The 24,574-nt window shown below is 42.0% G+C and overlaps 1 protein-coding gene across 1 annotated transcript in view; it reads right to left on the bottom strand.

The window, feature by feature from the left end:
- Positions 1-24,574, bottom strand: part of LOC115109893 (SH3 domain-binding protein 4-like) — a 62,466-nt gene that overhangs the window by 5,627 nt on the left and 32,265 nt on the right. The window contains exons 2-3 of the mRNA XM_029635147.2: positions 16,675-16,898; positions 14,190-16,576 (exon numbers count right to left, since the gene is read on the bottom strand). Of these exons, the coding sequence (XP_029491007.1) occupies positions 14,190-16,576; positions 16,675-16,795 (2,508 nt within the window). The 5' untranslated portion in view covers positions 16,796-16,898. The remainder of the gene's footprint in view (positions 1-14,189; positions 16,577-16,674; positions 16,899-24,574) is intronic.

Here is a 24,574-nt window from a genome sequence, read left to right as displayed (position 1 = left end):
TGGTGTTACTATTTAAATCCACTTCAAATCAGTGTAGATTAAGAGGAAATGACAGGTTAAAGAAGGATTTCTAAGCCTTGAGACAGATTGTGTATGTGTGCCATTCAGAGGGTTCCTGAGTGGCACAGCGGTCTAAGACACTGCATCTCAGTACTAGAGGTGTCACTACAGACCCTGGTTCGATTCCAGGCTGTATCACAACCAGCTGTGATTGGGAGTCCCATAGGGCGGCGCACCATTGGCCCAGCATCGTCCGGGTTTGGCCGGGGTAGGCCATCATTGTAAATAAGAATTTGTCCTTAACTGACTTGCCTAGTTAAATAAAAAGAGGGTGAATGGGCAAGACAAAAGATTTAAGTACCTTTGAAATGGGTATGGTAGTACGTGCCATGTGCACCCGTTTGAATGGTCCACCACACAAAGGATATCCAGTCAACTTGACACAACTGTGGGAAGCATTGGAGTCAACATGGGCCAGCATCCCTGTGGAACACTTTCGACATCTTGTAGAGTCCATGCCCGACAAATTGAGGCTATTTTGAGGGTAAAGAGGTAGTAGCGCAACTCAAAATTAGGAAAGTGTTCCCAGTGTTTGGTATACTCAGTGTATATGCTATGTTTTTATTCTCAAAATGTCACTGAGGCACAAGGGATTGGTGTATTGTGTGTGTGGGTGTGTCCGAGTGTGTGTGTGTGTCTGCCTGTCTGCATGCGACTGGTTTAGCTAAATGTCACAAAGACATCAATGCAGACATCAGTGCATAGAGACACTGCATCTTCTCAACTCCATAAAACATCTCACTGTCAAAGTGAGAATGCAACTCTGTCAGGCATATTTCTGAAAGGGGCGGTCGGGCGGGGGGGGGGGGGGGGGGATCTCTGCGGTATGCGTCTTTACATAGTGTGCATCAGTCTTCGAAGGTATCGTCTTCTATTTGAAAACAAAGTGTATGAAAGCAAGATAGCTCAGAGTGAGGATAGCTCAGAGTGATCATTGTCAGGCTGAGAACTGAGGCACTTCATTTGATAAATGTGATGCTTCTTGAAGAATAGCAATCTATTGTCTCTCCAGTCTCCTCCTCCTCATCCTACCATTCCTTGGCTTTGTCTATACTTCCATCTTTTCCCCCTCTGTTACGGATGCAGTTATCCTGTGTGTGTGTGTATCCTGTGTGTGTGTTACTTTTCTCTCCTTCTCCCCTCACAGGTGAAAACCATCACTCCCCAATCAGTCAACAATCAATCATCAATCAGAAGACACACCTCCTCCTACTTCCTATCCTATCACAGTTCCTTCCCCATGGTTTAAAAACCCCATCATTTGTTTGTTCTAGAGCAATCTCTCTGTAAATGCCATGTCTGTAGGTCTCTGTGTTTCACTCTCGCTTTGTGTCGTAACCTCTCTTTTGTTTAAGCACCTCATAGCACTTTGTCATCACCTGTGAGTATTGTTTTTGGTTATGGTGTTTGTTTGTTGCTGGTGGGAAAAGGGGGAAACCAAGACAAGTCGCCCATGGGCATACACTACCCGTAGGTGAACTTTGTTAAATACACTAGTTAGAACTGGGCGGACCACCCACTGTATTTTTGGTTAGTTAGTTAGCTGTTGTTAAAGTAGGCTAGTCTAGCTTAGGGGTGTTTTGGATGCTTATTGTTTCTTTCCTTGGGTCCAGCTCAGCCCCTTTTCCTGCTCCCCCCATTACCGTGTGTTTATAAATAAACCTAGAGTTTGACGGTAGATTTCTGTTGTGGTTATTTCGTGCACACTTTTACTTTGTCACAATAATAATTTGCATGAGTTATGTTACGGGTCTCATTACCTTCCCCCCCTAGACTGTCGGGCCAAAAGGGATTCGTAACACCCTCTCTTCTATCATCTCGCTCTCCATCTCCATTGAAAGGTTCCCGTGTCGCTCTTCCCATCTTTGCCACTCACTCTAATCTGTATCTCAGTCACAGTCTTGCCCTCTACATCAGGGGTTCTACTGCAGGGGTCCGCGGCCAGATCTCAAAATAACATTTCATATCTTTTAAGAGTATTTCTACCAACAGACGAAACACATTTTGGCTAAAGTATCCATAGAATAATTTGAGGGTGTAATAAAATACAATGAAATACAATGTAATATTATTAATCTACTCATATACTCTTAACCTTGGGAAACATGGGACTGGGAGGGTCACATGGGATATTGGTATCCACAGTGCTTCACCAATTATACATTTTTCAACCAGTTATAAGATCATTTTACCTAAAAGCACTGTAATTTAAAGCTAGAATCCTTAGTTGCTACATGCATTTTTGGTATGGCATACCATGATATTGCCCATTTATTCTTGAAGAACATGATTTATAAATGCCTCAGGAGCTTAGTTCAACTGTCCTACCCAATCAGAACCAGAAATATAAGCAGAACCCAAAATATAACCCAATGTTTGTAAACAATGTAAATGTAAACAAACAATATATAGCCGGAAACATTGCTAAAACTATCATTTCGATATTATGGATGGTCCGTCCTTGCATCCATAGTCCTGTCTCTGAATTTGAGAGTGGTTGCATTTCTCCAGGCCCATCCCTCAGCTTTAAACCAAAACAGAGGCATGTAGAATTAGCTTAAACTGCTAAATGTTAACTCCAATGCCAAGAGGTGGGACTTTAAAATGTTCCTTCGCAGGGCCCAAGACTTTGTTTGTCCTGCCATGCACTGCCAAAGTCATAGTAAAACTCAGTGTATGCTATTTTTTCTCTCACTGGAGTTATGAGGGGTCCCTGGTGAATTAGCTATTACAAAAGGGGTCCCCGGCCCCAAAAAGTTTGAGAACCCCTGACTACTAAGTTCTACTTTTCCCTTTTTCAACTTGTACTTTCAACGTGTACTTCTCTTACTGTTTTCCTGTTCTGAATACACAAATCCACCTGATCGCCTTCATACCCTCAACCAAACAGTCTGCTGAGCTGAGATGAGAGAATTCTGGGTTCTTTTCGTGACACTCCGCCCTCTGTATGAACCTCGTCCATTCTACCCAGACTGGCAGAAGACGAAAAACACACAAACAACGTGTCTCCAGAGTGAGACAGATATGTCGTGCTGTCAACTGTACCAGCACAGCAGTTGGCCACACCCTACTGCTGAAGGAAGGAGGAAGGGAGAGTGTTGAGCAGGAAGTGAAGAACAGAAGATGGAGTCTAGGGGTGCAGAAAGAAAACAGGGTCTGTGTTAAAAGGCAACACAGAGCGAACTGCACATGATCATCCCGATGGCCGCTCCCAAAGTCATCTTCCAGAAATAGATTGTTATTATTACTCCCAAGTGCTATCAACTTCAGGGATCTCTCTCTCTCTCTCTCTCTCTCTCTCTCTCCCCACAAATAATTCAAAGCGTAGGATGAGGATTGGGACTCGGGAGGGTCTGCTACAGAGTTGTGTGCGTGAGTGGGAACTAAATCCCTCTTAGTGCAGGACACAGTGGGGTGCCCACCGCGCAGTTTAGAACCTCCTCCAGATTTTTCCTCTTTTTCCAAATCCTATTTGAGGAATGGGTGCAATGGTTGCTCAGAAACCGCCTTAAAACTGAAGTCAGTATATATACACAAAACAGTACATAGCACACTCACTGGCCTCCAATTCGTGGCCCAACAACAGACAGAACAGGCAGCTCCGTAGAGTGTTTCTGCATAGTTGTCTGGTCATAGCTGAGTTGAGGTAGAGGGGCTATGTGAGGGGCAAGGGGAGGTGGTGTGGAATGCAGGCGCCTCTTGGTCCATAACTGGCACTTCTGTTTAGTCTCAACAATGAGACAGGAAACATCTGTGGGGTAATGATACTCCACAGAGACATGTCTTTGCCCACGTCCATCAATCAGACGCCAAACGCGACGGCCATTTCACACAGACCTCTAGTCCTCAGACTGGGGTTGATACAATCCCACTAGGAGTCTAAAAGACTCAATACACACAATAAACAACAATATGGTGTTTCTGCTTATTTTAGTCTCTCAGTCAGTGACAGGGCTGGATGTTTGATGTCAGACCAGAGATTCCAAAGCTGGGGCTTGATTTCATACATACAGTAAGGCAGGTCTGACAAAGTATTGGGTTCGTTCTATTCGGGATTACATTAAACTGCCGGACAAAACAAAGCAAAAGAGAGTATATGTGTCAAGTCAACCTTGGGAATAGTTTAAGTATTATTATTGTGCTGATGATATTGTCCTGCCCTGAATGTTAATGTTGGGAGACATAGCTGAAGAAGCTTAATGCTGAGGAAAATTTACAGTTTTAATTTCATCTAGACTCAAGTGCATTTGGCTGAAATGGTGAAATCCATAGAGCTCACTGACCGCCAAGCGTTAATGTGGTTATTATTGCACACATACTATGCAAGTGGCCATTTTGTAAACACAGGATGCATGTGCAGTTTAAATGCGTCCATAATGTTAGGACACACAGGGGCCTTAAACCTTACAAGGATGAGGGGCATAAGGGACAGGTTAGTAAACTGATTTAGAGGCTTTGTCATTTCCTTCCTATGTGTGAGTCAGTAATATAACAAATTACACAGTGAAAGGAATACAATACATTGTTAAAAGCAGGGCACAAATATGAACTTAGGCTGGGTTACAGCAGGTGCATACATACACACACACATTCACTATGCACACAGCCAGACACACACAAATGTGTGCAAAAAGCAGTGGCTAGGGCTGTTATGAAGGCAGTGAAATTCCACGGTAATAAGGCCTCTCCAAGCTCTGATGCTACTGACGTTCATTAGTAGCCTACCAAAATTGGTAACTTCATGGTACTCAGCACTCTATTGTCCCTCTAATCACTCTGACATCAATACAAATGTATTCTAAAATTGAATTAAACACTTAATACTGCGCAACATTACAATATGCTATGCTATTGCGCGGGAAAACAGATGGCCTCTACTAAAAAGAGGAGAATCAGCTTTCTTTAGGCTAGGCCTACTACAGTGCATTCGGAAAGTATTCAGACCCCTTGACTTTGTCCACATTTTGTTACATTACAGACTTGTTCTAAAATTGACAGTGCATGTCAGAGTAAAGACCCAGCAATGAGGTTAACTTCTTGGATATAGGGTGCGCTATATTAATTTTTGGATGAAAAACGTTCCCGTTTTAAACAAGATATTTTGTCACGAAAAGATGCTCGACTATGCATATAATTGACAGCTTTGGAAAGAAAACACTCTGACGTTTCCAAAACTGCAAAGATATTGTCTGTGAGTGCCACAGAACTGATGTTAGAGAAAAAACCCAGATAAAAATTCAATCAGGAAGTGCCGCATTTTTTGAAACCGCCTCATGCCAATGACTCCTTATATGGCTGTGAATGGGCCACGAATGAGCTTAGGCTTTCTGTCGCTTCCCCAAGGTGTCGACAGCATTGTGACGTATTTGTAGGCATATCATTGGAAGATTGACCATCTACCAGGTGGGGCTTGGTGTCCTCCGTCGCAATTATTGCGTAATCTCCAGCTGCAGTATTTTTCCGTTTGCTTCTGATGAGAAGCCAACTGCCACCACTGATAGATTTTCAAATAGATATGTGAAAAACACCTTGAGGATTGATTCTAAACAACGATTGCCATGTTTCTGTCAATATTATGGAGCTAATTTGGAAAAAAGTTTGGCGTTGTAAGTGACTGCATTTTCCAGTCTTTTTCTTAGCCAAACGTGATGAGCTATTTCGTCTACACAAATAATATTTTTGGAAAAAATGAACATTTGCTATCTAACTAAGAGTCTCGTCATTGAAAACATCCGATGTTCTTCAAAGGTAAATGATTTTATTTGAATGCTTTTCTTGTTTTTGTGAAAATGTTGCCTGCTGAATGCTAGGCTTAATGCTATGCTAGGCTATCAATACTCTTACACAAATGCTTGTGTAGCTTAGGTTGAAAAGCATATTTTGAAGATCTGAGATGACAGTGTTATTAACAAAAGGCTAAGCTTGTGAGCCAATATATTTATTTCATTTCATTTGCGATTTTCATGAATAGTTAACGTTGCGTTATGGTAATGAGCTTGACGCTATGATTACGCTCCCGGATACGGGATTGCTCGACGCAAGAAGTTAAGGACAACAAAGTCAATGTATTTGAGTGGCCATTACAAAGCCCTGACTTCAATCCCATAGAAAATTTGTGGGCAGATCTGAAAAAAGCACGTGCGAGAAAGCAGGCCTACAAACCTGACTCAGTTACACGAGCTCTGTCAGGAGGAATGGGCCAAAATTCACCCAACTTATTGTGGAAGGCTACCCGAAACGTTTGACCCAAGTTAAACAAATACTAATTCAGTGTATGTAAACTTCTGACCCACTGGGAATGTGATGAAAGAAATCAAATCTACTATTATTCTGACATTTGAATACACAAATCCACCTGATTTGACATTTGACATTCTCAAAATTAAGTGGTGATCCTAACTGACCTAAGACAGGGAATTTTTACTAGGATTAAATGTCAGGAAAACTGAGTTTAAATATATTTGACTAAGGTGTACGTAAACTTCCGACTTCAACTGTATGTCACAACCTTTGGTTCTTTCCCCAGGCGTTATTGTTTCTGTTTCAGTTTCATGTCTGTACGTTGTTTCTGTTTTTTTGTTTTGTATTATGTTTCATTTATTGATTCAATTATTCACTCCTTAAACTTGCTTCCCGACTCCCAGCAGAATAACGTTACAGAATAACCCCTCACCCTAGGGAAGCATCAGGGAGTGTTTTTTAGTTTTTTTATGGTGGAAGTTATGTCAGGTCCGGAGCTACCGGGGAGTCCTCACCTTCAACCGGCTCGTCGGGCTCTCACGCCTCAGCTGGATCGTCAAATTCTCAAGCCTCAGCCAGATCGTCGAATTCTCAAGCCTCAGCCGGCTCGCTTGGTTGGCGTCCTGCGGGTGGAGCTGTGCACCAGGGAGGGGGTACTGTCACGTATACTCCCTCTCAGGCACTCTAGGTCGTCAGGCTCCTGCGCCTCAGCAGAGGTTACCGGTCCGCTCCTGATCCCCGGGATTGTCCCTTTGGTCAGTGTCCTGCGGCTGGAGCTGCACGTTGGGGAGGGGGTACTGTCACTTATACTCCCTCTCTGGCACTCTAGGTCACCAAGCTGCTCGTTATGGTGCACACCTGTCACCCAAGTTACACGCACCAGCATGTCATCAAACTCACCTGGACTCCATTACTTCCCTGATTACATTCCCTATATATGCCACTCCCTTTGGTTCCTTCCCCAGGTGTTATTGTTTCGGTTTCAGTTTCATGTCTGTGCGTTGTTCGTGTTTCTTGTTTTGTATTAGGTTTCGTTTATTGATTAAATGATTCACTCCCTGAACTTGCTTCCCGACTCCCAGCGCACCTGTTACAGGCTTGTTCTCCAAAGCCTAGAGGATTGTATGTATGTACCAGGAAGAGAATACTTTCTGGTTGTGGTCGGCTTAATTATCAGGCTCAAAATCAGTTTGTTTTTTTGTTGTCAAATGTAGATTCGACTGAACAACAATTAGTACTTGATTAACCCAGCTCTGAATTATACATCCATACCTCAACTCCTACACAATCAGTCATGGGCAAATTAGCTAGATCACAAAAGCATATCAGAGCTGAGTCTTGAATGAAATAAAAATGCTAAATTAACAGAATGTACAAAACATACTTGATCATATGTGGTGATTAGATAACCTCATAGGCATTGCAGGTTTCATTAAAACAAAGTTTAATTCACAAGCTCACTTCTAGAGTTGGATTGAACATGGGCACTACTGTTTTGTGGTTTCGCAGTAGAGTTCAATGTGTTCACCATTACCATATGCAAAATCATTTTCCATATATTTGTTTTGAAATAGAAAGTGTTAATTAATTGTGATTATGTTTCAATAGGCAATTACTACAGGCAATGCAGTTCTACCAACTAAGAAAGGGACAAAAGGGGGAAGTGGAGGGGGCAAATAAGAGGAATCTTTCTCTATTTGGGATGTGTGGATATAGGCCCATGCCTAACACTGCTGATAATTCCTTTCTTCCTGAACAATGAGATAAAATGTGCATGCCTTCAGATACTCAAGCACAAAGGCTGTCATCTCCCTCTGAGGTGCACACAATATTTTATTTCCTTTGCATCTAAAAATACACTCTTAGCTCTCCGTCAAATGATATGCTTGTTATTGTTGTGTCAGAGAACACACAGGAACAGCGGTTACCTACATTGGATTAGCCTAACCTAGACGTCAATCCTAATCTGTGAAGCTGGATAGGTGGGTTGGCGTAGACACACTGGTTGCAAACAGTTATCCATCCGGTATGCGTTGGTTCCCTTGTAGCCTGCCGTGGAATGTGAGGATATCTTAGCTGGGCTTAAATAACACTAACATCCTCTCAGTGGAAGGAAGTGGATTCTAACTTTATAGTGCCCATTTCAACTCTTGTTGCATAAGTACCACATAACCTTGTGTTAAGTTGTTTAGATTGCAGTATTTTCCATAAATAAACTAAGAGTGTTTGTTGATGTCTTTGGGAGTTATTCATTTGTACATTCTATGCATGTAAGGCTGGATGAGTTTGCTCTAAGTATGCCACTTGCTTTGTGAATACTTTTGAATTCTGTAAGGTTATCAGTATGACTGGTTGCTGCACCATCGCTTCCAAAGGTCCATCCAATGAAGTGCATCCTAAGATGTTCTATGTAGATTTGAAAAGGGGAAAACACACCCAATTAATAGTACTGGTTCTATCACATCATTACGTAGTGTACACCAAACAACTGAGCCTGAGAAATGGGAAGTGTTGTGGAGGACATGTCTTCTCCACCACGGACTCGTCTTTATATATAGTTCTTCTCCTCACTGAAGCTCCCCCGTGTCTATAAATGGTTGTAATTGGTGTTTACAACCCGGCGTAAATGATATAGTGTTTATGTTCCATCCTACCTCAGAGCCTGTTCTATTATGACCGTGACCTCTAAGAGACTTCAACAAAGGGTTGTTATTGAAGAAAAGAAAATCATTATGTTGGCACTGAGAGCGAGTGAGGCTGACGTTGAGTATTCTTTCTCTTTAAGTTTGTGAACGTTCTTACCCAACACACACTGTATCGAACTTGGAATGATATTGGCACGCAGATGACAAAAAAAATCAATGATTTCAAATCAACATCACATCTCAGAGGTTGTCAACACTTTGAAACATGAAGGAGAGACTACATATTGAAACATTTTTCAATTTTGTTCTGTATAGAAACTTATTGCAGGGCCTGCTGCCAATTTTGCCAAAAGCAATACTGGGAAATACTGAATGAAACTGTCTTGAGGACACCATCTTTGCACACAATAATGTGAGAAAGGGAAACAGACAGACATGGGTTGGGTTTGCAGGAAAGCTTCCAAGTCAGGCCTAAACCAGCTGGTTTCTGGTCTATTGGTGGGTGGGGTGAGGCTACAGTGTTAACGAGTCTTGACACGACAGGGTCACCAATGGGGACAGAGCCGACTGAATAGTGCAGATGTTTAAAGATTACAACCAAAGTTATATCTGGTGTGTGCCCTCTCTTCCGTCTCAGACACTTTTGAGGGGAAACCGTCTCACCTCATATCAATGTCATTGTTACGGCGTGACATGAACTTCACCTATCAAAGAGAACAGAGAGCAAAGTGATACTCTCTGCACTCCCTCAGCAAATGAGGTGAAGAATGTTCATCAGATATACTGCTAATCCATACAGTATGACATGCTTCTATGGCTCTATTCTTCAATCATGTTCAGTGTTTCCTCCATATTCATTGAAAAGTGTCAGGGCTAAATTGCTGACCCCACACCCAAAAATGTTTTATCGGGACGACTAAAACATGATATAAAGGATGAACAAAAAGATAATGGAGCTACACTATATATATTTTTTAAATAAGATCTTTAAGAACTAAAAATCACCAAAATAAAAACTAGACAGTCAGGGAGAATCTAAAATTCAAACAAATGTCATGGCAGATACATATTGATTTTTGTTATAACGTTTGAGTCACTCAGAAAGCATAAGAATATCGAATAAGCCATGGTAAAATGTGTACAATTGTATGAAATTAGCTTTAAACCTGTAAAATGTTCTCTCCGCCCCATAGCAAAATGTGTAGAATTACAAGAAAATAAGCATTTTGTGTCTGCGTCCAAGAGGAGGGCTTCTAAAACCACGCCATTGGCCGTGCCCACTACCACGCCCTCCCCGTTAACTTTGCAACTGCTGCTAAAAAACATCCTAGGGGAAACACCGATGCTAAGTCACATATTATTCTCGACACCAGCGGAGGCTGCTGAGGTGAGGACGGCTCATAATGTAGTGAATGGAATGGTATCAAACACATGGTTTTAATATGTTTGATACCATTCCATCCATTACACTCAATTCCAGCCATTATGATGAGCCATCCTAGCCTCAGCAGTCATTGCTCGACACCATCTACAATGGTCAAAACACTGATTATCACTTCCAAAATCAAACCAAGGACTTTTTCATAAAAAGTGTTTGACAGTATGGTTGTATTCCTGTAGGTTTTGATTGACACATTATGACTAGAAATGAAGACGGAGCATTATCAACACAGGCTGAGCCATGATTTGGATTTACGAATGCAGCACATACAGTATCTCTAACTCAATGTTTTCGAGACAGAGGTGTGGGTTTGTGCTGTGCCAAAATATTCTGCTGCTCTCCACAACTCTCTAGTCCCCATAAGACCCTGATGCCCACGCAGCACTTATTGACTGCACACTCAACAGAATTAGCCCACTGGACCATAGCCTCAGGCAGCTGTAAGTAGATAAGGAACCAAAGCCACGACTGACCTGAAAAAGACCTTAGCTAGACACACAAGTATAGAGACAGATGCAGGCACAGCGCACACACAAGACCAAACACAAGACACAAATATGTACACTAGAACAAACAGAAGAAACAAAAGTGCTAAACACATAACCTCGGTTTCCATCCATTTGGCGAAAGATTTTCATGCAAATATTATAAATATGCGCATTTTCCCAACCAGCGAAGCGTTTCTATCAAACTGATTGGTTGCGGATAAAAGGCTGTGCGTGATGAAGTGAACAAAAAATGACTTTTGTGGTTAAATTCCCATGTACGGAATAACAAATACTAGTTTAAAATGGATTTCCATCACATTTTCAACTGATGGTTTTGTCCCAAAACAATGTGTTATATAGCAAATGTGCCCACTCTGGTCTTGGCACGTGCACTCTAGCCAACAACTTTCAGATACAGTGTGGGTAAAGCCTACGTCTGTGTTTCCCAACTCCAGTCCTCCAGTATTCTCAACAGCACACATTTTTGTTGAAGCCCCAGACAAACTCATCTGATTCAACTCATTGACGGCTTGATGATTAGTTGACAAGTTGAATCAGGTGTGCTTGCCGAGGGCAACACCAAAAATGTGTGCTGTTGGGGATACTTGAGGGCTAGAGTTGGGAAACACCGGACTACATAATGAGATTATTTGTGGACAAATAGAGCAAGATTTTTTTTATGTCAAATAGCAGCCAAGCATCAATCATCATGTCATCAGAATAAAACACTCAATATTTATTTGAAAGACTCATCAACCTAATCACCACGCACTTTCATCACCCTGTGAAGTTCATCAGAACTTATTTAATCTGTAGACTAATAAACTGCATGCTTTCCCGAGTCGTAGTGGGAGGACCACACAATGTCATTGCGTGACTCCAAATGTACTTTGATATGATGGTTATTTCATCAATATTTGAGCATAAAAGTGTTACCACTACCATTTCTCGTATATTTAATTTTACCAGCACAAAAATATCCGACCTTGACGAGAGTTTACTGGCAAATGAGTTGTTTCCATCAGGCCTGTCGTGACATTTTTCTTTCAGAAATGTACTTGACTCACATAAAAAGGTTGGATGGAAACCTGGTTATAAGCAAACAAAGAAGTGAATCAAGCAAAAAAAAGATTGACAGATATAGACAACCATTTAAGACTGAAGCCCAAACAAACATTGAACTAAAATAAAATCATTTCAAACATTGCTTAGATTCGTATATGATCACGTCTCTCTATTATGCGTGGGAATACTTGGGAACAGTTTTCCAAAATTGAAAATCACTTGATACTAATTTGCTGGTGTTTTTAAAAGTATTTCATGTCCAACAATAATACAAAAAAAGTTATGTGTGTGTATTTATATATAATATATACACTACCATTCAAAAGTTTGGGGTCACTTATAAATGTCCTTGTTTTTGAAAGAAAAGCACGTTTTTGTCCATTAAAATAACATCAAATTGCTCAGAAATACAGCGTAGACATTATTAATGTTGTAAATGACTATTGTAGCTGGAAACGGCAGATTTTTAATGGAATATGTACATACAGTTGAAGTCGGAAGTTTACATACACATTAGCCAAATACATTTAAACTCAGTTTTTCATCATTCCTGATATTTAATCCTAGTTTAAAAAAAATGTGGATATAGATACTTTTATAGAGATGATCGTACGTTGGTGTGAAAAGTGCAAATCAATCCCAGAACAACAGCAAATGACCTTGTGAAGATGCTGGAGGAAACAGGTACAAAAAGTGTCTATATCCACATTAAAATGAGTCCTATATCGACATAACCTGAATGTCCTCTCAGCAAGGAAGAAGCCACTACTCCAAAACCACAAAAAAATGCCAGACTACGGTTTGCAACTGCACATGGGGACAAAGATTGTACTTTTTGGAGAAATGTCCACTGGTCTGATGAAAAAAAAATAGAACTGTTTGGCCATAATGTCCCTCGTTATGTGTGGAAGAAAAAGGGGGGGGGGGCTTGCAAGCTGAAGAACACCATCCCAACTGTGAAGCACAAGGGTGGCAGCATCATGTTGTGGGAGGGCTTTGCTGCAGGAGGGACTGGTGCACTTCACAAAAAAGATGGCTTCATGAGGGGGTAAAATTAAGTGGATATATTGAAGCAACATCTCAAGACATCAGTCAGGAAGTTAAAGCTTGGTTGCAAATGGGTCTTCCAAATGGACAATGACCCCAAGCATACTTCCAAAGTTGTGCAAAATGGCTTAAGGACAACGAAGGCAAGGTATTGGAGTGGCCATCACAAAGCCCTGAACTCAATCCCATAGAAAATGTGTGGGCAGAACTGAAAAAGCATGTGCGAGCAAGCAGGCCTACAAACCTGACTCAGTTACACCAGATCTGTCAGGAGGAAAGGGCCAATTTATTGTGGAAGGCTACCCGAAACGTTTGACCCAAGTTAAACAATTTAAAGGCAATGCTACCAAATACTAATTGAGTGTATGTAAACTTCTGACCCACTGGGAATGTGATGTAAGAAATAGTTGAAATAAATAATTCTCTGTACTATTATTCTGACATTACACTATTATTATTCACATTATTAAAATAAAGTGGTGATCCTAACTGATGTAAGACAGGGAATTCTTCTTAGGACTAAATGTCGGGAATTGTGAAAAACTGAGTTTAAATGTTTTTGACTAAGGTGTATGTAAACTTCTGACTTCAACTGTATGTACACACACACACACACACACACACACACACACACACACACACACACACACACACACACACACACACACACACACACACACACACACACACAACCAGTCAAAAGTTTGAACACCTACTCATTCTGGGATTTTTCTTTATTTGTACTATATTGTAGAAGACATCGAAAACTATGAAATAACACATATGGAATCATGTAGTAACCATAAAAAGTGTTAAACAAATCTAAATATATTTTAGATCCTTTAAGGAAAGAAATTCCACAAATTAACTTTTAACAAGGGAAACCTATTCATTGAAATTCATTCCAGGTGACTACCCCATGAAGCTGGTCGAGAGAATGCCAAGAGTGTGTAAAGCTTCATCAAGGCAAAGGTTGGATGCTATATATTTTTTTGTTTAACACTTTTTTAGTTACTACATGAATAGTAAAACTAAAGAAAAACCCTGTAATGAGTACGTGTCCAAACGTTTGGCTAGTACTGTATATTTTTATATTTTTTTGCTCAGAAAACTTTGGGGTGGAGGGAGGAATAACACCACTCATGAGCCAAATTCGGCTTGCGGGCCTCCAATTGGGGAACCCTGCCCTAGGCCATTACTTACAGTCATCAGTTCCTTCTGGAAGGACTTCCTCTCCTTTCCCTCTGCATTGTTGCAGTCCTCCTTCAGCTTCTCCAGAACAGATGCCACCCTCTCAGGCTCACTGTCAGGCTCTGTACGGCAGAAATGTGTCAGTGGTAGGTTGACGTAACCCAGGGCATCAGCAAACGCCCTCCAGCTTCCTACGTTCTCCATCAGTATAGTCCTTACAGAGGCATAGATGTACGTCAGGAACTTGCTGGGCTTAAGTATCTGCTCCAGTAAGAGTGTAGTGGTAAGTTCAGCACCGCTGAAGTATATGGGCTTCACTTTCCCCACCACCAGAACATTTTTTGCATGGACAAGTCCTGTCCTACCATGATAGTAACCAATGTACCATTCTTTAGTCCACAACTGTCCTTTCAGTTTGATTTTCTCCTCGCTCAGAAGGGCAACGTAATCCCCCTTTTTGTACTCCAGTAAGTATTGGTTCTTGGTCTGACGGATGACTGTTTTGATAAATTTACCAAACTTCAGGTTGTGGATTCGTTGGTCATGGAACACAGGGTACTTGTTAGTGATGGCCAGAGGGGACAAAACAATTTTCCCTACTTCCTTCTTCTTCAGGAAGCGTCTCTGCGCAGACGTCCGTGGACCAGTCTTAGGTGGAGGTGTTGGTGTTTGAACGCAGAACTGGGCGAGAATACAGTCCTGGTCATCCTTGACCTGGACCCGCAATGTGAAATCTGAGACATCGTCAGCAGTGCGTGAGGCAATCATATAGACAAGCCGGCTAACCTTTCCCAGTTTGACCTGGAACCCCCTGACCACCCTGGCCTGCTCACTGTCCTTGACCTCATAGTTGGCCATATTGGAGTAAACCCCGACCCGAAGATCCTGTGGTCTAGCCAGGACAAACTGGTGCTTCCCCCAGAGCTGAAGGGCCACTGGAGGAGCAGAGTGGGCCTGCCTCCCCACCTCACTCACCAGTAATGTCTTTGGGGCACAGTCATGGCCGAAGATAGCCACCACAGTCTTAAAGGATGGGTGAATGTGCTTAGGCCCATAGACGCCCAGGGTGACCTTTTTCACCACGTTATCCCAAACTGTGGTGCCTGGAGCAACCGACTGTGCCTGGGCCACAACAGACACATACATGCAGGGTTCAAGGTAATCCAGACAGACCTGGACGGTGTCCCCATACATGTACGCCTGTGGGATTGGAGTGTAGGGGCCCTCCTTGCAGTCACTCCTCACACACATGACCTCTGTCGTCTGTCTGCTGTCCTTCTTCACCACAACTGACACGTTCATCTCAAGGGTGACTGTGGTTTTGGTCTCCATGTTGCTGAGTTTGATCTCCACAACGGGGCTCACAGTGGTGCAGCGGTCATTGTTGAGTTCCAGAGGCGGGTCCAGCAGGGCCTTCATGGAGATCTGCTGGGTGTCTCCAGGGGCCACGTGGCCCTCGGGGATGTGAATGCTGATGCTGGTGTCTGGAAGCTGTACAGCTCCTCCAGAACTGTCTAGACGGCAGACAATGTTGGTCTCTACCGGCTGCGTTTGGCCCCAGCCTGGGTTCTGGCCCAAGGAGTCCAGGTCATGGCAGGACCTGGCTTGCTTACGATGATTGAGCCATGCTTCCCGGAAATCCTCTCGGCTCTGGAACTGCTCAGGCGCAGGTGCTTTCAGGCCTCCAAAGAAACTGGAGGATGCCTTTGGGGCGTCATTCTGAGCCTGCAGGATGGAAAGTTCTGAGAGACTATAGGATCGCTTGCTCCTGAAGAATGGGTTGTCCCTGCGTAAGGTCTGGCCCACTCCCAGGCTGGGGCTGATGTGGTTCAGATCAAAGATGTCACTGCCAAAGCCATTGATGTTGACAGTGCTGCTGGTGGAGTTTGGTGGGACAGAGGGTGCTGTGTCAAAAAGAAGAAGATCCACTGACTTACTGTTTTCATTACTGTTCTGATCCAGCGAACCCTGAAGGGCTCCATTGAGGAAAGGGTTGGTGGCGCTACGACTAAGGGGCTGGTGATGGGGGGCAAAGGGGTTCCCGTTTTGGGGGGCAGTGGGTTTCAGGAACACCCCGGTCCAATCTTCAAGGAGGTCCAGCTCCTTGGCTCCCTCCTCAACAGAGCAGTCTCCTAGGCTGTCGATCATACCGCTGTCACTGAATGAGGAGTCCCGGTAGTTGATGGGTTGGACGTATGCTGCAGGGATGTAACCCATCTCAGTGCTGTTGTGGGCGTACCACCACTCTCCACCCGATGTGTCCAGCACAAAGAGATGTTCTCCCTTGGAGAACTTGAGGGTGGTAAAGCTGGAGGGACAGTAATCCTTAATTGCAATGACTTCCCTGGCAGTGCCAAAGGAGGCAGTGGCGTCCAGTCTTAAGGCACTGGGAGAAGGCACTGCAACAAAAAAAAGAACACCAAAAAAGTCAATCTGTTAACAGGTAATCAATACTACAACAAAATATCTCAAATATGAATCGACTTCATTAGCATACCTTTGACATCTGTGAGGCAGTTAGATTCAGAGACTCCATCACTGAGATCAATGAGTGTCCCCTCTGACTTGCAGCGTGGCAGTGCAATGTTGTTGGTCGCCCTGATTCGATGGGCGGCCATTGTTGGTTCTTTCCCTGCACACACAACCTACGTGCTCAGGCTGCTCTCCTGGGTTCCCTTTCAGCCAATGGCAGAGTTAGTCGTCAACAGCCTTTCATAGTCTCTGGAGATGAAATAGAAAAAAAACAGGATTAACTAAATGGCTTATTTATATCTAATTAGCTTTTAGCGACACTTGACAATCTCATTAAATGGGCCTGATGCATTCTGATTAGAACAATATATCTTGCAACCTGCTCACTAATATAATTAAGAGGCACAAATAATGGATTACCAAAATGGTGACAGAATGTAAATATCCCCCAGATATTTACAAGTTCCACATCCCAGAAGATAGGATTTTGGACGTGGCAATTACAAGAAAACACAAATCCCTAGTGTCTGTGTGTGTGTGTGGTTGGGGGTGGGTCTGACCATGTAATTTCTGCACACACAAAACACAAATTCCTCTACCTTGAGGTGGGTGGAGAGGACATTCAACGTGAGATTTCAAGGTATGCATTACTATTATTGGAATTTCATGTGAAACCCTATAGACACTGAATTGTATTAACCTCATCTCTATTTGGTCTACAACCTTGACATTATGCATTATATTATACTATACCAAAGGCAGGTCGCCCTGAGAGAATGCAACGGACAGCTTAATAACTTTTTTGCCTCCTCTCGTCTTTGAAATATATCGCGTTGATGTTAGCAGGGCCCTTCATTACGCTATGCTTGAAATAGTAAACCCTTGGGTCCTGCAAATGTTGTTTTAACGTTGAAGCGTTTGTGGGTTTCACTCCACTCAGTTAGTTCTCCTGTACTTTGAAAAAAAATAATGATCAAACCATCAAGGAGATACCAGTGAAAGCAATTTCTAGAATATGTACGTTACAAATAGTGTGTAGAGCTAATTTCCATATCCATTCCCATCCCTGTGAAACTTTTGTTAATCCTTGATCATCCTTTGGAGAGGATAGTTCTGCACTGAGGGCCATCAAAAAGGACCTGGAGGAAGAAAGGGGATCGCTAAAGACCCATACGGAAACAGAATGATAAATGAAGTGCATATCCAAAAAGCTCCATTTGAATTCAAGTAAACATTTTAGCCCACAGACTTCAGACGGGAGAGTAGACAGCAGTTTGAGCTGCAGCCTAAAATAATCGGACAAAATAGGCGTGAATCACAACATAACAACTTTTATTATAGCCTTACTTTTTGGCTAAAAACAATGTTTTGGTCAAGACAACCTACATGAAGCCTTATATTTATTACTGCTTTTAACAAAACAACAGACCTGGAGTTGCTACTCGCTGATGTCGTATGGGAAAATCCAGACCTTATCTCAGCTAGTCTCCATTCTCTTTCCGCATATTTTTTTGATGACCCAAGGGCAACACATGTAAAAAAAACAGTCACATCTGCTGCCTCTCCCACACTCAAGGAGAGGTGGTTTGTGTAAAGTGCCAAAACCCCCTGCTTACTCTCCTGTGCGGTATGAAGGCAACAGCACACAGTGGCTTCTGACAAATGAATAGGCTTGTGGCAAAGTATACAATTTGAACTGTAATATAACTTATAGCAAGTGGTCAACAACCTTTTCTTAGTCAAGATCTACCCCTCAGGATTATTTTTTAAACATGACATAGAAGATGCAACATTAACCTAATAAAAATAGTTATGTAGGAATGAGGTTTGTGCAGTAGGCCTAATATATTATCACAGCATATTGGCTGTACGCCTGGCCTGAGATATTGTTATTCTCAGACCATATTATATTTCAAAACTTGACCTTTGATTACAAAATAGATCAGTTGGAGTAGCACTTGCGAAGCACAGCGGAGCATGAATTGAAATAATTAGATTTTTTTTATGTTACTGGTTTACCTGCATCTGATGGACATGGTGCTTTCAAGACAACTGGGACGTCAGTGATCTTCAGGTCGGAAAGTCAGAGGTATAGAAAGATGTCAGAGTTTCCAACTTGGAACTGGGAGTCCCATAGGGCTGCGCACAAATGGCCCAGCGTCGTTGGGGTTAGGGTTTGGACGGGGTAGGCCGTTATTGTAAATAAGAATTTGTTCTTAACTGACTTGCCTACTTAAATAAAAGGTTAAATACAAATAAATAAATAAAAACAATAAAACATTTTTAAAAATCCCCAGTTGGATCACGTTTTTTCCCAGTTGTCTTGAACGCACGGAAGTCGGAGATTTCCGAATCCCCGGTTGTTTTAACACACCATTAGTCTCAGCTGGAAGGAGGGAGAAGCACGTTTTCTGTTTTGTAATAGTGTTGAATAAAAACAGTGTTGACAGTGCTGAATATTTTTTTTTACATGAATTCTTAGAAAAACAGCAGCTCTTTGCTGTATTCTTTGACAGTCTTGCTGTTGTTTTAAAAGTTATTAAATCTTACTTAGGCTAGTGTCAAACTTTGCTGTGGCCGGGGTCGTAGAAGCTCTGTAGGCACTGTGATTTGAGCTATCCGATTGGCCAGCGCAGTAGATGCACTTGATTTAGCCACAGATCCTCCGGTCCGCCTGGTAGGCGGAGTTCCTCTTTTCAGACAAATTCAATGGTTCAAAATAGAAAAATACTTTGCTTACCAGGTGCGCAAGGCTTCTGAATCAAGTGCACCTACCGCCAACAGTGCAACATGAACGATAAAATCAAAGGAGAGCAAGCCTTTATCACAGCCTTTATCGTTGGCTTTCCCACTGAAATGTTTGGTGATCGACTAGGAATGGTCGACCGGTTGGTGACCACTGGCTTTCAGTTGTGACTATTATAGATGCTATCCTGACAAAGAGATTATGTACCAATAACACCAAACTCTAAAACCTCTTTGAAAAATCAGACTAAAGAGGTCAAAATGCAGTAGAATACAATAAACAAAACGTACATCTCAACTCTTTTGCTCTATTCTTGTAACCAGATGTGGGTCAGTAGAACACAGCACTGTTTCTTGATACACAACAAACTACAATTCATCTATAATTCAGTTCTGGGGAAGGGGTGTTCATGGAGGAAAGGGCTCATGACACCACTGACATGTTTTTACTAGAGCATGAGTGATTCTAAGGTTGCTCCGCCAGACACCAGCAAGAGAAAAAAAAGGTATGATGTGAGGAATGCAACATTGCTTCACAAAGTGGTGAAGATGAACTCCTCTGTCCTTAAGACTGCCAACACGAGCCATTGATAAAGAGTATGGGGGAATTTGATTGTCAAATGTACAGTGAGGCAAACAAGTATTTAGTCAGCCACCAATTGTGCAAGTTCTCCAACTTAAAAAGATGAGAGAGGCCTGTAATCTTCATCATAGGTACACTTCAACTATGACAGGCAAAATGAGAAAAACAAATCCAGAAAATCACATTGTAGGATTTTTTATGAATTTATTTGCAAATTATGGTGGAAAATAAGTATTTGGTCACCTACAAACAAGCCAGATTTCTGGCTCTCACAGACCTGTAACTTCTTCTTTAAATCGAAACATTTTATAACCCGTTTGTGCCGTGAATTCCATCTCTATCAATTTTTTACGGAGCATTCACCGTAATTACACACGGTAAACCATCATTTATCTAGTCATGGTTGGTTTCAGTGCATTCCTCTGGACGTTTGCAACACAGCCAAACCTCATTGTTTTTTTTGCGGGGATTATTGACCGAAGTGAACTGATTTGAAGACAACGAGCAATGACTACCTTGCGCACCAATCATTTTAGCGAAGCTTCGTTGATGGACTGTATTTCTGCCCAATGACCACTGATCTTCTTGAAATCTAGCTGGGTAGATAGCCAATGAGCTGAGGTAAACGCCAGTATGTAATGGTTTTGGGTTGGACCACCATTTCTTGTTTGTAAACACATGCGTAATCGAACTCCATTCTCGCCTTGACGATCAGAGGAGTTGCTGTGAGGCTTGTTACGCGCAGCTGTATTTCGGAAAGTTGTATTTTCAACGATTTCATTGAAGATATCATGGCGAATAAATCAGGAGAAGCGAAGTCAAATTCTAAAGTGAAAGTGAAAAATTGAACGTGAGAGAGATTTTTTGTTTGAGGAATCTTGGAGTGTTATGTTTCAAACGAACTGAGGAGCTGTTTCTGCAAGGACAGGATGTACTTCTGGACGGGTAAGTGCTAATGCACTGAACCCCTTTTTTTGCCAAAAAATAAATATATATATATATATATTTTGTTTTTACATTTGCAATGAAGTGTGTGTGTGTTGGTTTGTTTGGGTGTGTGTGTGCATATATATATATATATATATATATATATATATATATATATATATATATATATATATTCCATGTCAGATATATATATTTTCCATGTCAGATATATATATTTTCCTTTTTTTTCTTTCAAATGGAATGGAGTAGAACAGCAAACACACACTTGGCCACTGCGCCTGCTACTCCTCTCCATTTCCATATGAAATAGCCATTGGGTGCTGTTCAGGGGAGGGCAGGCACACAACAATGGAACAGCACTTCACCTTAGTGACTGTTCCCTCTGCTCTATACAATACATATATGTTTATTTTATGTGATGATAAAAGGCTCATACAATACAAATATTTTTTAAATGTTTTCTTTCACAGTGATAGCGACTCTGACTGGGAGCCCCCGGTGCCAAGCTGCTCGCTCTACCTCTGCCCCCAGTGGTGTTCATAAGCCACAGTTCATTACTGCAGGCATGACTGTGCCTCAGGGTCAAAAGGGCACAGCATGGCGGCGTCGTTGTGTTCTGTGTCGCATGAACTGCACCACTTGTTCAGTTTGCCTCTGCTTTACATCAGAAATAGACTGCTATGGGACATGGCACAGGCAGCAAAATATTGTGTCGAACGACGAGTTGAGTTTTTACCAAAAAGTTATATTTTGGTTTCATCTGACCATATGACATTCTCCCAATCTTCTTCTGGATCATCCAAATGCTCTCTAGCAAACTTCAGACGGGCCTGGACATGTACTGGCTTAAGCAGGGGGACACGTCTGGCACTGCAAGATTTGAGTCCCTGGCGGCGTAGTGTGTTACTGATGGTAGGCTTTGTTACTTTGGTCCCAGCTCTCTGCAGGTCATTCACTAGGTCCCCCCGTGTGGTTCTGGGATTTTTGCTCACCGTTCTAGTGATAATTTTGACCCCACGGGTGAGATCTTGCGTGGAGCCCCAGATCGAGGGAGATTATCAGTAGTGTTGTATGTCTTCCATTTCCTAATAATTGCTCCCACAGTTCATTTCTTCAAACCAAGCTGCTTACCTATTGCAGATTCAGTCTTCCCAGCCTGGTACAGGTCTACAATTTTGTTCCTGGTGTCCTTTGACAGCTCTTTGGTTTTGACCATAGTGGAGTTTGGAGTGTGACTGTTTGAGGTTGTGGACAGATGTCTTTTATACTGATAACAAGTTCAAACAGGTGCCATTAATACAGGTAACGAGTGGAGGACAGAGGAGCTTCTTATTAATGCAACCTCTGTGTCAGATTTTTTTTTAACTTTACGGAAAAAGCATAATCTGAGAACGGCGCTCATAGGCCAATCCAGCCAAAGAAATATCCGCCATTTTGGAGTCAACAGAAGTTAGAAATAACACTATAAATATTCACTTACTTTTGATGATCTTCATCAGAAGGCACTCCCAGGAATCCCAGTTTGACAATAAATGACTGATTTGTTCCATAAAGTTCCATAAAGTCCATCATTTATGTCCAAATAGTCACTTGTTGTTAGCGTGTTCAGCCCAGTAATCCATCTTCATGAGGCACGAGCACTTCGTCCAGAAAAAAACTCGAAAAGTTCTGTTACAGTTCGTAGAAACAAGTCAAACGATGTATGTAATCAATCTTTAGAATGTTTTTAACATAAAACATCAATACTGTTCCAACCGGAGAATTCTTATGTCTGAAGAAAAGCACTGGAACGAGAGCCAACTCTGTTGGGAGCGCGCGTCACGAGCCTGAGACACTGCCAGACCACTGACTCAAACAGGTCTCATGAGCCCCTCCTTTATAGTAGAATCCTCAAACCAGTTTCTAAAGTAGGTTGACATCTAGTGGAAGCCTTAGGAATTGCAACTTGACTCCATAGACACTGTGTATTCGGTAGGCCAAGTTTTGAAAAACGACAAACCTCAGATTTCCCACTTCCTGGTTGGATTTTTCTCAGGTTTTCGCCTGCCATATGAGTTCTGTTATACTCACAGACATCATTTAAATAGTTTTAGAAACTTCAGAGTGTTTTCTATCCAACACTAATAATAATATGCATATATTAGCATCTGGGACAGAGTAGGAGGCAGTTCACTCTGGGCACGCTATTCATCCAAAAGTGAAAATGCTGCCCCCTATCCCAAATAGGTTAACTGACTTGCATAGTTAAATAAATAAAAAATTAATAAAAATCCCCACAATGGATATCAGAGTAGTGGAGGTATAAGCCATATCAATTAATAAGGCTGATGGAACAGGTCAAAATCTGCAGCTTAAAATGTTGTTAAACTATTATTTCTTTGCACATGCCAGCCGTTTAATGGACAGAGATGGAGATATCCATTATAAATGTTGAAAGAGGGAGATCTAAAGACACAACAACTATCATGGGTTGCTAATATGACTAGGATAATGCCTTCGGCTGCTAGACAATGAAAGAAAGATTAAAGAAAACCAATAGAACAGGAGAACGCATTTGAGGACGCCTTTATAAAATAATTGCCTCATGTTTCTATGGTAGGGCTATAGGCTACTTTGAAGCAAGGTAAGACATCCATCATAATATGAAGTAAAACGTAGAGGTTTCAAACAATGAAGGAACATGAAAAATAAAGTGACACTAATGATAGGCCTAATCCAAAAAACTTTCGCAAATAAAATGTTAACTAGCTACAAAATAGCCTGCGCTTACCTGGCAGAAACCTGTGCATGAATTTCTGACTCCTGTTTCAATAGTAAGCCTACTATTAGCGTACTTGCACAGTACAGCTTGGGTTGTCCTGACTGTGAAAAACCAATATGGGATAAATAATTGTATGTAATTCAGAGTGTATGTCACCGTTTCTCATACACTTTGAAAAAAAGGGTTCAAAAAGGGTTCTTCGGCTAGAAAGGGTTCTACATGGAAACCAAAAGGGTTCTACCTGGAACCAAAAGGGTCCTGCCTGCAATCAACAAGGGTAATTCAAAGGGTTCTCCTATGGGGACAGCTGAAGAACCCTTTAAGGTTCTAGATCACACCTTTTTTTCAATTTTTCACACCACTCGTCTTTCCTTCACCAGGTAGGCCGTTGGGAAACATATCCACCTCTCCAGGCAGCACTACTCCACTTTGTCCATTTGCTTTGACACTACCCCTGGGTGGTCTACATCTCTCTGACCTATCCCCTGACCTTGACCAGTGACCACCCTTCAGTACTTACTTAACCTCACAGCAGCAGATCAAAAAGGACAATAGCGGAAAGTGACATGATACCCAACATGTAAATCTAGTTTCAAAAGTAGCACATTAACAAAGCGTTTTGAGAGAGAAAGCTAAATTAGGTTTCAAGATAACGTCACTAACAATGGCATGTCATTCAGAGTCTCACTTCACATCTCAGAAGCCCTTTCTGCTCTGCTTAGCTGCTCAGCCATAATCTCTGCCTCGTTGGTTCACATAATGGGAAGATAACTAGTCAGGGATTTATTCCAGTAGGGTGATTCCTCAAAAACGAGAACAAAAGGCCAAGGCTTTTGGGGGGTTTTCACAAAATGTAATACATAGAAGGCTCCTTTGGGGGAAGGATTG

The sequence above is a fragment of the Oncorhynchus nerka genome, linkage group LG3 (assembly GCF_034236695.1).
Source record: "Oncorhynchus nerka isolate Pitt River linkage group LG3, Oner_Uvic_2.0, whole genome shotgun sequence".
Lineage (NCBI taxonomy): Eukaryota > Metazoa > Chordata > Actinopteri > Salmoniformes > Salmonidae > Oncorhynchus > Oncorhynchus nerka.
Note: the sequence above shows the minus strand (reverse complement) of the source record. Positions and strands in the feature narration are given on the sequence as shown.